Source organism: Cryptotermes secundus, unplaced genomic scaffold, assembly GCF_002891405.2.
Source record: "Cryptotermes secundus unplaced genomic scaffold, Csec_1.0 scaffold323, whole genome shotgun sequence".
Classification (NCBI taxonomy): Eukaryota; Metazoa; Arthropoda; class Insecta; order Blattodea; family Kalotermitidae; genus Cryptotermes; species Cryptotermes secundus.
In genome coordinates, this window is record NW_019738961.1 from 893,964 (window position 1) to 912,250 (window position 18,287).

At 39.2% G+C, this 18,287-nt stretch overlaps 1 protein-coding gene across 1 annotated transcript in view; it reads left to right on the forward strand.

Moving 5' to 3' along the window:
* The window catches only part of LOC111871439 (protein sax-3), a 583,421-nt gene extending 567,168 nt beyond the window's left edge, over positions 1 to 16,253 (forward strand). The window contains exons 10-17 of the mRNA XM_023864561.2: positions 357 to 588; positions 1,364 to 1,479; positions 3,881 to 4,110; positions 7,657 to 7,841; positions 9,531 to 10,012; positions 12,403 to 12,544; positions 13,079 to 13,287; positions 14,651 to 16,253. Of these exons, the coding sequence (XP_023720329.2) occupies positions 357 to 588; positions 1,364 to 1,479; positions 3,881 to 4,110; positions 7,657 to 7,841; positions 9,531 to 10,012; positions 12,403 to 12,544; positions 13,079 to 13,287; positions 14,651 to 15,169 (2,115 nt within the window). The 3' untranslated portion in view covers positions 15,170 to 16,253. The remainder of the gene's footprint in view (positions 1 to 356; positions 589 to 1,363; positions 1,480 to 3,880; positions 4,111 to 7,656; positions 7,842 to 9,530; positions 10,013 to 12,402; positions 12,545 to 13,078; positions 13,288 to 14,650) is intronic.
* The last annotated feature ends 2,034 nt before the right edge of the window (positions 16,254 to 18,287 follow it).

Sequence of the window (18,287 nt, forward strand, 5' to 3'; positions counted from 1 at the left end):
TGATGATGATGATGATGATGATGATGATGATGATGATGATGATGATGTGATAAGTCAACAGAGTAAATTTTATATGCTCAGGGCAGTAAATTTTTAGATTCTAGTCTCCTGGATTGTGACATCATATAGTCTTGTACATGGATACTGACACTTCAGAGGAACATGGTGCCTCCATTTTCAAGATTGGAGACCTGAAGTTAGACGCAGCATGTTTCTCTAAAACATTGGCATCCACCTACAAGACTACATAGTATCACAACCCAGAGACCCAAAATTTAAAAGCTAACAATATTTGTAGGCAGCCTTTGTTCAAGTCCATGAGGATGCATTAGTCCACTGATGATATTATATTACAGATCTTCAATTCGGAATATGTAGAAGGTTTCTACATCTATTCCCGTCCACTGGATGGTGCTCGTTCACCAGATGCCTACAACATGTTGACTGTACTTCATGCTGGTGGGGCATCTGGCTTTCAAGTCACTGGCCTGGCCAAATACACTCGTTATGAGTTCTTTCTTATCCCCTTCCACAAAACTGTTGATGGACGACCTTCTAACTCTAGAATGGCAAGGACATTAGAAGGTGGTAAGAGAAATTAATTTACTACATAGCTTAAAATTTACAGCTGTTTTCTTTCCAACTCTATAAGCTTTGAATGACAGTCTGTAAGACAGGGAAGATATTAAATGTTAAAATACATCAGAAAATCCATTCCATTTTGACATGGCTAACTGCCCAAGAAGAATTAATTGCATGTATTCACTGTGAAAGCTTCAGATCTTCAACACAATTCATAATTAGTTTTTGTGGGCCAGATCTAATATTATGAATTTATATGAGAATGAGTGAATTGAAATGGATTGAATTAAATTTTGTTTATGAATTCATGTCTTAAATGTTAAAATTAAATATTTTCAATAAAAGATAATTCAATATATGACACAAACTCCATCCTAAGTGCAACAATTTATTGTAGTTCTTTCGTCTTCCTTTCTTCTGCACTACATGTTTCGGCCGTAAATGTCTATCATCAGGTGTATACTCTCACGTAGCTGCTACACTGCTACACATGAGAGTATACACCTGATGATGGCCATTTACGGCCGAAACACGTAGTGTAGAAGAAAGGAATATGAAAGAACTACAATAAATTGTTGCACTTAGGACAGAGTTTGTGTCATATATTGTGTAGAGTGTGACAGGATGCTTAAATATAATATTGAAAAGATAATTCATTTGTATTTTTTGTTCTTAAAAACGTAGTTTCTTCTTTCAATTTTTAAACTTTCAATCACATTCCTCTGAAGAAACAATATATAAAAAATAGAAATTGTTGCATACTGTGTTTTTCATATTCCAGTACCATCTGAACCTCCAACTCAAATGGAAGCAATATTACTGAATTCATCTGCTGTCTATCTGAAATGGAAACCACCCCCACCAAACTCACACAATGGAATTCTGAGGAACTACCAGGTGATAAGCTCAAATCGTGGTGTAATGAAATTTAAATGTGTTTGCACTCTACAGTAAAACTGCTTATAAGATCAAGTAGCAGAAGAACTTCATTAAATAATATAGAAGAAATGCCAGGATTGTTTTTCTGTTGAAATTTGATTTAGTTTTTACTGTTACTTTCTGAAACCTGAAGAGAAGTACTCACTGTCACAGGTATACATTCAACATAATGATAAAATGAATTGAAATATGTGCAGAAATTAAAGGCAGCATTAGAATTCTTAAATTAAATCATGCTGTGGGAAAAAAAAAATAGTGAAATTGCCTTCCTAAGGATTCAGTGCTACAAGTCCATTCTGGTATTCAAAAGTTTCAAAATTGGTCCTTCCATCTACTTTTGAATCTTGTCACTTTTTCCTCTCTTTTGTAATTACATAAATTACACAGGGTGAAGCTGAAATAGTTCAGTCAATATAGTGAGTAGCTAAGTGCTACACAGCAGAGGGGATGGGATTTGATTTCTGGAAGGAGTTAGAGACTTTTATGCAGACTGATTCTAGGGTCCACCCAGCTCCCTACCCAGTGAGTACCAGCAGCTCATTCCCTGGGGATAAACTAGCCAGGACATTAAGCTAACCACTGACTTCCATCTAGTGCCAAGGTTAAGAATACATGAATCTTTTTATGCATTCACTCCACCACACATCTTCACGGCACAGTGCTTAACCCTTTCACTGCTAGTATGTTAAGTAACATACTAGCAGTGAATTATTTTTGAATAAATCTTTTATAAATAATTTAAGTGCAAAGTATGAAAATTTGTGATAAATTGTAACTAATCTTACCTCAGACAGGGAACAGGCATCAGAAGTTGCAAAAATGTTAAATTATTCAGTATTTTTCACAGGTGAAAAATCCAGTTAAATCAGGGTTGTCCCAAGATGGCAAAAAAGTACATAATTCACTATCCTAGTCTTATCACTATGTCACATGTTGACCAAAGTCCACAACTTTATTTAAAACTATTTTTACTAGCCTTGTGAAATACCTGCGTCACATGACCACAGAGTGTGTGCCTCACGCTGCAGATGCAACCTTTTACATTTCTTAAGCTAGAGGGAAGAAGAATGCGGCCATTGACATGAATGATGCTCCATTATGTTCCCAATAGATGACTCTATGCACCCACCAAGTTTGAATGAGATTGGTGAAAAGAAACCTGAGATTTGAAACTCTAAATTTGCAATACGGGTTTTGTCGATCACAGAAGGATGCCATGTTTTTCAGAGATCAACATATGTCGACCGCAGCAGTGTAAGGGTTAATTAATGGAACATATGGACAACTTTATCTTTTATGAAATTTAGAATGATACTGAATCTCAATGATGCACTATCTTTTGGCAGGGGCACTCGGTTGCATAGTTGGTTGAGGCACTATGTTACAAGCAAGAAAGCTGTGGGTTTGAGTGCCAATGAGGTGGACTTTTTTCAATTTACCTCATCCTTCCAGCCGCACTATGGCTCTTGGGCCAGCTCAGCCTCTTAACAGAAATGAGTACCAGGAATCTGGGGTAAAGGGCAGCCAGTGCATAAGGCTGACAACCTCACCGCCATCTGTGAGCCGACTGTCTAGAGAAAATGTGGGAGCCTCGACACCTCACAACCTTATGGGCCTTCAGAGCCTGTTAACAAGGATAGTTTTACCTTTGACCTTTTACCTTAATACTATCTTCGGGCAGGGGGGGATCCAGCTCTTGAAACAAATGGACTCAAAGCTACACTCACACACAGGTTCTGTCTTCTGGGATATAAAGCCATGTAATTTGTTGAAGGTCAACAGCTTGGTGTCTGCTTCATGCTAGTTTCTGGCTTGGCTTATTCTTCAACCCTGAAAATAGAGGCGACATGTTCCTCCAAAATATTTGGTTGGCTTTCAACAGACTATATGATGTTATATCCTAGACGATAGAACTCTTCATAATCTCTGATGTGAGAACCTCAAATCTTTGCTGTGACAGAAATTTGAGAGCAGTGATGTAGAAATCAACAATATATCGAAGAATGCGATACATATACTTCAGATAAGATGAACTGGATAGCTCCTAAATGATATGGCTAAAATTTGTGACGAAATTAAGTCTTCAGTCTTCTGGGATGTGACCCATGTAGTCTGATAGTTTTTAACCAATATTTAAAAGGAACCTACTGTCTCCACTTTCCAGTTCTGCTCTGAAGATGGAGGCAGAACATTGCTCCAAAACATTGCTAAACATCTATCACACTACATGGTGTCAAAGCCCAGAACAGTGAAGACTTCATATTTAATGCCATGAGAACCTCAAGCCTCATACCACGAAAAAAATATTTACTTCTCATAATTTCTTTTTACAATATCAAATCTCACTCCAACTTAACAGGTGGTGGTTCGAGGAGGTGCAGGCAGCAGTAATGCTTCGAGCAGAATACTGACAAATGTAACAGTAAATGCTGCTACCCCATCCCTGCTGCTAACTAACCTGACAGCAGGAGTGACATACACTGTGAGTGCCTCTGCTGCCACAAGAGCTGGCCCTGGTCCACCCAGCATCCCAGCAACCTTGAGGCTCGACCCTACCTCAAGACTTCTGCTAAAAGATCACCATCATAGGTATATATCACATTACCTGTATCTAGTGAAATGTCAAATACAAATTCAACATGAGAATTTTACAGTCACCATCTTTAGCTACAGTTTTCACAGATAACCAGTGAGCCTATGCAGAAAAACCTGCACTGCAATTTATGAAATTAATTTTGTTGCTCCTGATTGTTATTTACATCTAACACCCCTAGGATCTTCGACTCACACACTCACACACACACACACACACACAATTTTTGTAACATCTAGAACACAATTCTCATGAGATTGAATGAATGAAGAAAACTGTATTCATGCATTAAAATAGACTATCTTTGGAATATCATATACAGTCAACTCTCGATTATCCGGGCTAATGGTGGGGATGGAAGTCACGGTTAATCGAAAACCCGGTTAAGCCAAATTTTATTATACGGGCTGGACGACTGTGAAGGGTCGGAGTTCGAGTCCCGGTAGGGTCAAGAATTTTAACTTCTCCAAATCGTCCAGACCGGCTCTGGGGTCCATCCAACCTCCTATCCAATGGGTACCGGGGGCTCTTTCCCCGGGGGTAAAGCGGCCGGGGCGTGAAGCTGACCACTCACCTCCAACTAGTGCCGAGGTCAAGAAAATTTGGATCTATACATCCACTCCCCCACACGCCTTAATGGCGTAGGGCTTAATTCGTTGAGCAGAGGAACAACTTTACCTTTTACCTTTTAATACCTTCATAATACTATAGACCTACCTGTATTTAAATTTATTCATCCTCATTTCTATGTCATCTCATGGCCTATTTAATACTTTCTTTACATTACACTCAGTATGAATTAGTTATTTCAATCACTGTTCAACAACATCCAGCACTTTTTACGGTCACACTTAACACTTAAAATAATTTAATACTGTCTTTTGCTTTTTCGCGGCATTTTCCTTTTTACGGATATCCGTACGAAGCCTACGTAATATTAGCTTGTCACTTAATAAACTGTCCTCTTCACTCTCAAGATAGTCTAGTAAGGATTCCAAATGATTAAGCGCAGCACCATGTGATACTTTCTTACTGGCAACACTGTCCACCTCTTCCTCATTCTCACTTTCTTCCCGCTCTTCTGGCTGCACCCCCATTGAAGTTACGATTTCGTCACTGCTTAACATTTCGAAGCCCGGTTCACACGAGTCACAGTTAAACCACTCTCTTATATTTTCCTCGTTGACTTCTTCACCACCATGAACTTGGTTAGCCACTTTTGTCAATTTTATGGCTATCTCATTTTCACTGAATCCAGTGAATCCATGGATTTCGTCATCTTCATTAGTGATGAAAGGCATCAGTTTCTTCCATGAATTTTTCAATACAGATGGCTTTACTGTATCCCACGCTGTTGAAATCTCGTATATGGCATCTAATACTGAAAAGGACTTCCAGAAACACGTCAGATCATTGCCTTCATCGATGTACTTTTGTAGCAAATTTGATCTGTAGATTCTCTTCATACTTGAGATAACTCCTTGATCCATTGGTTGGATAAGTGCGGTAACATTAGCGGGAAAATATTTCACAAAAATATTTCCATCATCTGACCTCAGGAGACTTTCGTTAGGATGTGAGGGCGCATTGTCAATGAGGAGCACAGCTTTCTCAGGTAGGCCTTGGGATTTTAGATGGTCACGAACTTGAGGCACGAATTTAAAATCAAACCATTCTTTAAATATCGCTCTATTCATCCAAGCTACTTTCTGGTTAAAATAATGGATAGGCAGACTTGAAGCTACTGTTCCTTTAAAAGAGCGTGGTCTTTTCGCTTTGCCGATAACTACTGGTATTAGTTTGTGTGTTCCTGATGCATTAGAACAGCACAAGACTGTCAATCTCTCCTTACTGGATTTGTGACCTGGAGCCTGTCTTTCATTTTGAAATGCCAATGTTCTGGTTGGCAAGCATTTCCAATAAAGACCCGTTTCATCGGCATTATAGATTTGTTCTGGCAGCAGATTTTCACTTTTCACAAAACTATCAAAATTGGTGCAAAATTGATCTGATGCTGACAAGTCCCCTGACAATTTCTCACCTTGAATACTGATTTCTCGTATTCCATGACGCTGCTTGAAACGTGTTAGCCAACCGGAAGAAGCGTCAAAACTCCCTTCTAGTTCAAGTGCTTCGAAAAAATATTTAGCTTGTTTAGCACAAACTGGTCCTGTTATTGTTGTTCCCTGTGCCCTTAGTTGATTAAACCAGGTCAGCATCGCTTTGTCGAGATCATCGTATGTTGATTTCTTCATGGTTTTTCTCTTCTTCATTCCGCTTGAATTAGAAGACGAAGCAAAGGAAATTAACTCATTCTTTTGTTTTTTCAAATCACGAACAGTTTGTTCTCCAATACCGTATTGCATTGCTAATTGTTTAACTACAGCTCCTTTTTCCAGCTGATTGATAATTTCAAGTTTCTGTTGAATACTTAACACAACACGCTTCCTTTTAAACCCCGACATTTTGCTAACGCACTTGAAGATCTATATTAAGAAACTGATACTTACTTTCACAATGCACTCTCACACTGAGATGGTACCGTTAAATAACCTGGGGCGGTGTATTTGTCCTTGAAACTTTCCAAAAATTCTTGCATTCTTTCACCCCCACCCTAGAACATTGTGTTCGCATAACGGGACGAAATAATGCAGAGCTCGGTTCACACTAGTGCGAAAATAGTGTTAAACTCACCATGTGAAACAAAAGTGAATGAATATTAAACAACATATAAACTTAAAAAAAAAAGCCCCGGTTAAGCCGCAAACCGGTTAATCCGCCCCCGGATAATCGAGAGTTGACTGTATATGAAATTGTAGTACACTCTTTATAACTATTTTAACAGAAATAAGTTATCTTAAAATAAATAAACAGTGAAAATACTTAATGGAATGTACACTTTTTATTTCAGCAAATCCTACGCAGCAACCTCTTGAAGAAATGCATGAATGACCATGTACCAAATAAAATGGAACTTTGCAGAATAGCACAAATGGAAAATTATTTCATTTTAAAAGCTGAAACATGATACAAATTTTCACTTTATGACACAATACAAAAACCAATAGAAATACAACAGTGTAAAGTAATCTTCAGATTTTTTGCAGTGAAATATTCATAACCTGACAAACATTTTAAACTGCATGTTTTATAAGTCTTTGTCACATCAAATAAAACTGGTCATTCAGTTCTTAAATTTTCTCATATGATAAGCATGAATATTAGTACTCTTACAAATGAGATGGTTGATCCAATTGATGAGACAATATGTGCTCTATGGTTCATCCAATCACAGATCCACCTTCCTCTCATCATGCACTGCCAGACCTATATAATGACATCAAAACCCCCCAAAGACACTAAACTCGAACATGGTAATTACCATGTTTGCATAAATGTCAGAACCCCTTAGAAACTCCATGCAGTGTATTCCCAAAGTTGAAGTTACAGGCAATCCTGCTTAGACCACATATATATGAATGTTATGGCAGTGTCCATCGATCTTTCATGCCTTGAATCAAACACTTCATTTTTCATTGCAGACAACCCATTGGTCATGAACCCAGCCTCACACCAGGCCTTACTGGAAGTGACTTCCTCACAGAAACGTGGTTCATAGCCCTCTTAGGGAGTATGGTGGCAGTAATGGTGCTTCTGTTTGCTGCCATGCTGCTGGTCCGGCGAAGACAGCTCCTTACCAAGAAATCAACGCTCTCTAATATACGTGGTAAACATTTCTTCTTCTTCTTCTAGCATGTCATATGTTTGGCACAGGTAAATGGACAGAAACACTCTCCAATCTCTTCTTTCTTCCCACAACTTTCTCTTTTAACTTCTTGCCAGATCTTTCCTCTCTTCCTGATGTCATCCTGTACATGTGTAAACTTTGTTTTGGGTTGTCCCATAGGTCTCTTTCCTTCTCCCTGTCATTATATCCATTTCTTCTACAAGGCCCAAACAATTGCAGTTGTTTCTCTTGTAACTTTATTACAAAAAATTTAAATTCTAACTTCTCAAAAAAATTGAAATTCAAATTGTTCCATGTTTCCTAGGCAATGCAACAAGAAATTTTGTGGGTCTCAGACTTCAATGAATATATTTATTGGACACTCACTTTTTACATGCACAAATAAAATTATTCACACTTGTAACATCCTCGGATGTTTCCTCTTCAATGTTATACATTCTCGCACCGCTAATCTTGGTGACCTGTCTTCTGCTCTGCTTGGAGCTCAACTGTCCTTAGCTCTCGTCAGATACGAAGTAACTGGTCTCCTGTCAGATACAAACTAACTGGTCTCTTGCCGAAGTAGGACTGTTATATCCTGCACTGGGGCTGAATAGGGAACACCTTGTCGAAGGGTTTAGTTTCGCCTGCTGCTGCGCAAATGAATCTCTTGTTGCCGCGGAAATACATCTTTCTGCCTCAAACAATTCGTTTCTTAGATATTACTAGCCTCTTTGTAATGGTGGAAGCTCAGTGTTACTTTCTCATGTGCTTCAAATGGTATCCTAGGTAGCATGCTTTCTCATGGTGATGGATGTCTTATAGACTGGCTTTCAGGCAGCACATCACAATATTATAAATACATAGTATACAGTCTCATAACTTAATAAGTGTGACACTGATATTTTAATATCACAATCCATAATTCATAAAATAGAGGACAATATTTTGATTTACAGTATTTCAGTTGATTCATATTTCTATATGGAATCCAGACTACTATGAAATATTAATAAAATCAATATCATGTTAACAGAAATTTAAAAAATTACAAAATAGTTTTCAACATTCATCCAGCTGCATAATAACAGATTCTAAAATTATTTTAAAACACTTTCAGTGCTAGACTATATAGTGTTGAATAGTAAGATGATAGATGAGTGATGAACTGGAAAGGATTTAGAAAGAAGTGGTCATGGCCTAATCAGATACTATCCTTGCATCTTCCTGGAAGGAAGGACTGACAAAAACCACGAAAGACCTGTCAGAAGAGCCCATGTACCACCTGAGATTAGAACTGAGCTTCTCCCTGTGCAAGTCAAGTGTGTTACAATTACACCAACCCAGTTGCCTGGAAAGTCACGGGTTTGAGTCCCAATGAGGTCATTGGATTTTTCAAACGACCTAATCCTTCCAGCTGCACTATGGCCCTGGGGTCAACTCAGACTTTAACAGAAATAAGTACCAGGAATCTTCCTGGGGGTAAAGGGCAGCTGGCATATAGGGCTGACAACCTCACTGCCATCTGTGAACCAACTGTCGAGAAAAGATACGGAAGCCTCGATGTCTCACCACCATATGGGCCTCCATGGCCTGTTACAGGGAGAGCTTTACCTTTTACTTTTTTACCATTAAGTTCAAACAATCTCAGCACAGTTTCTGAGCTAAGTACAAATTTCGTATTTTCAGATTCCTGTTCTAATGGTGGAGTTCTAGCAACCCCTCTAAGCCTGAAAGCAGCAGCTGGCTTACCGCACCCTCTAACAATGCCAGCGCCTCACTCACTGCCTCAGGATTCATCACTGTGGATTGAGAATAGACCAAACTGTTGGCGTAACTCAGAGAACAGTGACAAGGACACACGAAGTCTCTCTGAGTCCCGACTACTCCACAATGGCAGCATAGTCACTGCAACACTCAATGACTATGCTGAAACAGGGATGCTGAAACAGGCTGGCTCAGGCTCAGGCATCAACACCCCAGGCAGTGATGCGATGCCTGCTTACGCAGAAGTGGACCCGAATCACATGGCAGCACTCACTACATTCCAGGGGCATCGCGGTTGTGATGAGAGGTGTGGCGGACCTGGCAGTAGTGATGGCTCCAGTTCTCCTGCACCATATGCTACTACAACGCTAGTTGGTAGCTCACGTCACCATCTCAACGGTCTGGTAAGTGCACACATACCATCAAAGTGATTTGCCTGTTGTATATAAGATTCACTTCTTACGAGTATTTCATATTTTCAGTTCAAAAAAAAAATATATGAAATCGGCTGTTCCCATTTGTGAAATGTTATGCTATGCTGTTCTTTCTGTGAATTCAATAAACATCTCATTAACTTGTACCTTCAAATATGGGTCAGGAATAAACTTACAGGAATTCAGAACCCGAAATCATACAATTCTAGCAAAAACTATGAACATTCAGTTAACCCTCATTATAACAGACTAACAGGGGGACAGAGTCTGTTATTGCCAATGTCTGCTATAACCGAGTGGAGGAGTATACACGGAAGTACACCATAGGATACATAGCCAGTACACACAATAAACACAGAAACACTGTGATTGCATAAAGGTTTTTATATTGGAGTTCTTTTTTATTTAAAATAGTCTTCTAAACACAAAACCTTCTTAATGACTCATTATCTCTAAGAATTCACAATTATACACAGCCAATTTTTGTCCATTATAGCTAGGTCTGTTATAAAGAGGGTTCACTGTATTTTTACAACCTTATATACATAAGATTTGAGGTTTTCACGGTGGTGACTATGAAGAAAGCAGTCTTCTGGGATGTGGCACCGTGTAGATGTGGTGTTAACCGACGTTTCGGAGGAATGTGTTACCTCCATCTTCAGGGTAGAAGGAAAAATAAGAAAATCCACAAGCGAAGAGACAGTGAGAACAGGTGCAAGCAAACTAATGTTGGAAATAAACTCAGCTATATGAGAGCAGGGAAGGAAGAGACAAGTCTACATGGGAAATCAGTGGCGAGGGAGAGGAGAAGGGTCTGGGACAATAGCAAGGTTTGAGCAGGTATAGGATATTGTGTCAAGGGAGAAAGGCAAGGTTAATGGGAGGGCATTAACCCTTAAGCTTGGGGGAGGGGGTTGCTATGTGAGTCAGTCTTGGACTGTGTGGCCTTGTGGATCTGGCGTCATGTCCCAGGGGGGTGTTCAGAGTCAAATTCACATTGTGACTGGTGGTCAGTCAGTCAGTCAGTCTTGGTGTTGAGCCCCATGTGGGCTTATGACCAGATATTTATTACTGTTTGACAGTTAGAGTCTTGTTATTGNGAGCTACAGCTGACTTGTCCGGATGTTCGAGACAGATGTGCCGTTGATGCTCCTTCAACCTCATGTCCATGGAGGGGCCCTTCTGCCCAATATAGACTTTGCCGCTCTCACATGAGATACTGTATACACCCTGTGTCCTTAGTCCCAGGCTATCTTTGACCAGCCGGAGAAAACTGGATAATTTGTTTGGAGGCAGACCCACTGATTTGATGTGCTGGGACAGCNTGCTCCTGTCCCAGACCCTTCCCCTCTCCCTCGCCACTGATTTCCCACGTAGACTTGTCCCTTCCTTCCCTCCTCTCATATAGCTGAGTTTATTTCCAACATTAGTCTGCTTGCACCTGTTCTCACTGTCTCTTCCCTTGTGGATTTTCTTATTTTTCCTTCTACCCTGAAGATGGAGGTGATACGTTCCTCCAAAATGTCGGTCAACACCACATCTACATGGTGCCACATCCCAGAAGACTGCTTTCTTCAACCTTATATATAGTTTATACAGTTCACTCCAGTCTAGAAAACCAAAATTAATGACCGTAGGAATTAATTGCACTGACCATGCGACACACTCTATCTGCTAAAGTTGACATTAACTTCGCCAACAAGTAGCAGTCACTCAGTCAGTATAGTTTGCTTGTGGACTCAAGCCATGGAGTTTAGTTTTTTATATACAGTTCACAGTCACCTCTTGCTATGGCCTCAGACACCTCAACAACCTGTACACACCTACATCATGCCCTCAAGAAAAATCACGCTCATTTTTATGTTACAGAAATAAATGTTATTCAGAATATATGTGTATTCCCATTCTGTCTTCTGCGGTGTAACAGAATGTAGTCCTGTAGGCAAGTAATGATGCTACAGAGGCACATGTGGCCTCCATTCTCCAGGTTGAAGCATAGGTTGTCAGGATCAGGATGCAGTATGAATGGCTCACTGAGCTAGTATGTGTTGCCTTGGCATCAAGCCCAATTTGAGAACTTCACCAGATTGTATGTAAAGGTGAACACCTTTGTTCTTCTTACTTGATACATCCTCTCTGAAGACAGAGGCAACATGGTCCTCTAAATCATCATTATCTGCCTACAAGACTACATGGCATCACATCCCACAAGACCACAATCTAAAGAGTCACTGCTGCGAAAATCTCAGAAGCTATACATATTTATTTTATTGTCTGTACGTGTATGTTAACCTTAAAATCGCAATATATCTATAAATCCATTATTAAATAAGTTATAATAAATGTATTTCTCTTTTTAGGGTTGGGTACAGATTTGTCAACCAACCAATGATAGAGATGAGGCACCATATCCTTCCAATTCAGCATGTTTCTTCGGGAGGAACGTCTACTCAGATTCTTACTTCTTTAGTGGACACTGCAATGATTATGGGCAACATTCAGGTGACAATAAGTACAATGACATTTTAGTGGCACCCCCCAGAAAGAAAGTTTCACTGTAACAAGCATTATGTCATGTACTGATGGTTTAGTACTGTTTTATACAGAAAAATCCTGTTACTAAATGAGTTGTTTACTATTTTTTCACCGTAATGAGTGCTTACAGCCATGATTATAATGCAGTAACTTCAACATCCTGCTCTTATTGCTTACCTATAGCAGTGCCAGTTTTGAATTCTGGAAGTGCCAAGCTGCTACTTGAAGTTGTCAGAGCTTTTCTTTCATGAAAAAACAATAAATAGAAACGCTCTAAGAATTTCAAATATGTGGAAAAGATTCCATCCAAATGTCTCTGGATTACAAAGTTCAGATCAAATGCTAATATTACATCACATGCTGTCACCTACAGCAATTTTTGTAAAGGTAGAAATTGTAGATAGGTGACATTTCTAGGGTTAATATTCAATTGTCATGAACCATTATTTTATAAAATTCATATCAACCAATATACATTTTCTAATTTTATATTGCCTTTAGTGGGTCTGCCACAATCCTCAAACAACTGCAGTGGCAGTGGACGTAGCCGGAAAGCCATGTCAGAACTGGGACATTGTGATAGTCAGCAGCCTACACCTGGTAACTCTCTTCCTCCTAATAACCCTCCACCACCATCTGCATCAGTACCCCACACCCCAGCAGGTACACTACGAAGAGGGCATCGCAATCTTCAGCTCTTGCGGCCTCAGGTTAGGTGTCACCATATTTACATTGTAGTTATGAGTTTTAAACTGTATCACTGTAAGTGTGTGTTTGTTTGTTCATGTGTTTGTTAGCCTACTTTCCTTATTTTGAAAAGATAAAAGTGATTTATGAGATCACCTTTGCTGCCTGTGTGTCTGTATGTGTATCACCCCCCCCCCAGTGACGTTTGAATGTATACAACAATCTTGTAACTTGATATGTATATCATGGCACCTGAGCCCATCTCAGTGGCATACTTCATAAATTCCTCCTGTCAGTAATACCAAAATTACAGCCTCTCAAATTGCTGAGCAGACTTAAGAAGGGAGCAATGTAATATTATATCTGAAAGTCAGAATAGTGGAGCCAGAAGAAACGGTCATTTCCAAGTAATGGCTCAGTAAACACATTCCAGTGGCAACAAATACACATGAAACAATACAGTAACTGTTAGTTACTGTGTCTTCTATGCAGTCAGTGCTGAGGCCAACCCTCAATTTGTAGCGAAAGAAAAGTAGCTGATTAGTTCTTCCCAGCTTGTTTGTTTGTGTGCACATGCATATGTATATATTTACTGTCTCACACAATCCTGTACACAGTTATTATAAATCACATTGAAAGCCAACCCCTCAGTCGTCCAGCCTGTAGCCAGTCACTATACTGACTACACTATCCCGGCTCCCCAACAATAGAGGATGCAGTGCTTCCTACGCAGTGCATGCCAGCATTATATAATGAGAACCAATTAGACAAGCCAGTCAGTAGATAGTCAGCTGGAGGTCGGAGTTGGCAGCTAGCAGTCTTGAGTTGCATCATTAGCAGCCGCTATCTAGTAACAGCTAGTAAACAAACAGAAGACTTTTATGTGAGCTGTAGTTGTAGTGACCTACAGAGTGTGTAAATCAGTGAGACTGTTACAATCACTTGCAGTTACACGTTACAAGCATTCAATAAATCCAATTAGTAAGCCAAACCCTGTGTCTAGTCACTAAAATGCAACAATATTTATTAATTGATTGACAAACACATCATGCTTAAATATATTTTATATACTGTATCAAATCTGCACAACCCCAGAGAAAGAGCCCCAGGTACCCATTGGACAAAAGGCTGGGTGAGCCCGAGAGTTGTTTCAGTCATGGTTATGAGGAGAAGCAACTTTGCCCCAACCATGAGTCAAACCCCGATTCTCTGGTCATCCAGCCATAGCCTAGTTACCATAATGATTGAACTATCTCAGCTCTCTTTAATCCTGCCTAATCTAACTTTAAATTTTAATTTCTATCTTTCTCCATACAGGCATCTTGTGTCATTTTCATGTTTCAATTGCAATGTTTCCCAATTCTAATTGCACATTACTCATTTCAGATACCTAAATGTGGGACAGGCAGCAATTTGACAAACTCTTGTCAGTCTCCCACTGGTGGAATATCACAAAACTCAAATACTTCCAACAACCAGTCCAACTCTCGAGACTGTCATCGTTTCTCTGACCCTCCACCAGACATCATTACATCACCGAATCAGCCACCTCCTCAACCACCCACCAACCCAAACAGAACATCGCCCATTTCGTCATCACCACAGCAATGGAAATCTCAATACAACATGAGTGGAGTCAAGCCAATGTTACTAATGACTTCAGTACCTTCCAGAAATGCAATGAGTGGAGACCCTTCTTCCAATAAGAATGCTCCTCAATTAATAAAAGACTTGCCATCATCGCATGCTGGTAACTCATATAATGCTCATAGTTTGTCTAGTTTTGCGGTGCCCTATAATCAGACATATGCACCATCAAGGCACGGTCATGGACAGTATCAGCCTGTTTATCATCAGTCATCAAGGAGCGAGCCTGGAGGACATCATAATTTAACCGCCACTTAGTTGTTCCAGAGGCTCAATATGTAAGAAATGTTATTTCATACTAATGATCATTTTCACATGACAGATAACCTTTATCATTCGGGGATAATGAATTTCGATCTCCCCCTTCTACAGCACTGCCACCTGGATTTTATTCTAGAGATGAAGGTCACTGTATTGTAAATCATGAGATACTAAGCATGCTGCATCCTGATCGACCCACACATGCTGTCATACAGGTGCAGCATATGCATGATAAAGGTTAAACCTTAAGCATGGTGTATACACAGAAGATAGTTTTTTAACATCCATTAAAACTTTTGATCAAATGAGAAGATGACTTCTAGTTACCCCTTGTTTTGCAGTGTTTAAAACCACAAATTTTGTAAAAATGGGATATGAGGTTCACATAGTGGTGAATTTAAGGATTATGGTCTCCTGGGAAGTGGTATCATGTAATTTGGTAGATACATAATAATGCTCTGGATGAACCTTCTGTCTCAGTCTTTAGGGCAGAAGATAGATGCAGTAGGCTCCTGTAAAACATCACCAACTACCTACAAAACTACACGGCTTCGCATCCCAGAAGACACAAATCTTGATTACATATCCTACATGAGCCACATTCTTAGTGATCCTTAATTTCTATAATCCAGGAATAAGGAATTTAAATCTGACAGTAGTATGGGACTAGCAAACGAATTTTAATGCAGTCATAATGGTACTAGATTTGAAAAAATGCAACACACAAACAATAAAGGAGAATGAACATGTTTCAAACTTTGTGTTACCAAGATGGTAACAGAAACCAGAGCCCACAGAGGATACAGAAATATTCTATTAATCTCCATTCCATATTAAAATCTACACCGAAGACAAAAGCAGCAGAAATGTCCTACCAGACTACATAGGATCATATCCCAGAAGACAGTAATCTTCATCATTCCTATCAGGAGAACCTCACATCTCACAGCAATAGTATTCACATTCAGACCAATACTTATGAACAGGGCCCAGAATTTGATGACATGTAATGCTCTTAAATATATAAATCTCGAATATGAGCTGCTGGTTACAGAAATGTAAATTTTATAGGTAATTTTTTGTCATTTTGTTGACATTTTTAGGTTTAAAGTAATTTTTTCATTTTGGGGGTAATTTTTTGGACTTTTAAGGGTATTTCTTGTCGTTTTTGGCCATTTTAGGGAATTTTTCTTCATATATTTTCTGAAATGTAAATAATGTTGAAGCGAACTGTTCTTTCTTTGCTCCTTTAGGTCATTTTTCTGGATTTTTTCGGTCGTTTTATAGGTCTTTTTTTAATATTTTCAGGTCATCAAAATCCGGGCCCTGCATATTACATTTTTGGGTCGTATTTTACGTCATGTTTCTGGATTTTTTCGGTCATTTTTTAAATATTTTCAGGTTTAAATAATTTAAATAAATCATGGACTATTTTCAGGTCATCAAAATCCGGGCCCTCCTTATGAATAAAACTCATCACATTCCATTCCATATTCTTATTACATTACAAGGCACATAACATATTTTACAACACTTGTCTTTTTCAAATGAGTATACATTGCCAATGTGTACCTAGTACAGGAAATGTTATCTTCTCTCCTTTTTGAAAGACATGTTACATTGTAATAAATTTTAGCAAAGTCAATTACATCTTCGAAATCACTGATAGTAGTCATGCTTCAATGATAACAATTATGTTTTGATTTAGAATCTAGATATTTTGTATGCCATTTTAGCATACAATTTATTTTGTATCTATTTCTGCCCTTAGCTCACCATATGATTATACAGAACATGCTGAAAATGATCAGTAGTGTATTTCTGAAATGAATACCAAGTCCTGTTAATTTATACTGCATGAAGTGGCTAGAAGAAGTGAAATTTATGGGACATAAAAATTATGTACAGTACAAGCTACATGATAAAGCAGCAATCACTAATGACGTAATTAAAATGATCTGTGTTTGTTTAACAGAAACACTGAGATAAAGCCCTAACTCTAGATTATTGTAAAGAAATCAACATTACAAAAATATGAAAGAGGCAAGATCTTAGCATAGATGGGAGAATATAAAATGCATACTAAAGAAATATAATGGGATGGTGTGAACTAGATTCATCTGGCTCAGGATTCGGACAAGTGGTCAGCCCTTGTGATCATGGTAACAGACCTTCCAGTTTCATAAAATGATGGAAATTTTTGAGTAGCTAAAAAACTGTTAGCTTCTTCAGAAGGACTCAACTCAACAGAGTTAATTACCACCTAAGTTTATCACCATAGGTCCAATTTTGTAATACAGAAGTCTTACAGGGATTTTTACCATAAACTAGCAATATCTTGGCATGAAAGTGACACTGATTAATGTCACTATACTCGGCACTAGTGAGGTAAGGTCTAAATGATTCAGAGAGCTCCAGCCTCAAGCTTATGGAGGAGTAAAGGTAAAGCTATCCCTGTAACAGGCCGTGGAGGCCCGTGGGGTTGTGAGATGTTGAGGCTCCCACATTTTCTAGACATCTGGCTCACAGATGGCGGTGAGGTTGTCAACTTTCCATACTGGCCACCCTTTACCCCCCACAGGAAGATTCCTGGTAGTCATTTCTGTTAGAGGCTGAGTCGACCCCAGGGCCAAAGTGAGGCTGCAAGGATTAAGTAAACTGAAAAAATCCAATGACCTCATCGGAAATCAAACCCACAACCATCCGCCTTGTAGCATAGTTCCTCAACCAACTAAGCTACTGCATGCCCCTTATGGAGGAGTAAGCAAGAAAATACATGTATATTCATACAAAGCAGCTCATATTCATTACCAATTACAATCATCATCACCACCATCACCACTGGCAAAACAGCCCTTTTTGGAGCCTTCCCTAGAAAATTCTGCCAGACTTGTCTATTGTGCTGTGATTCGGACCATCCAGTTTTCACTTCTTTATATTTTGCAACAGAAATAGTTTTACAGAGCAAGGTCGTCAGTCATGCAGCCAACCGCCAATCTGGAGAACCAGGTCTCTGTATTTATATCACCCAGTGACAGGGCAGCCCAGTTATAAACCCGGGCGCCAGATTCCCTTTTCGTCACCTTCTACAACTTGCAGGGCCTCCACACAGGAC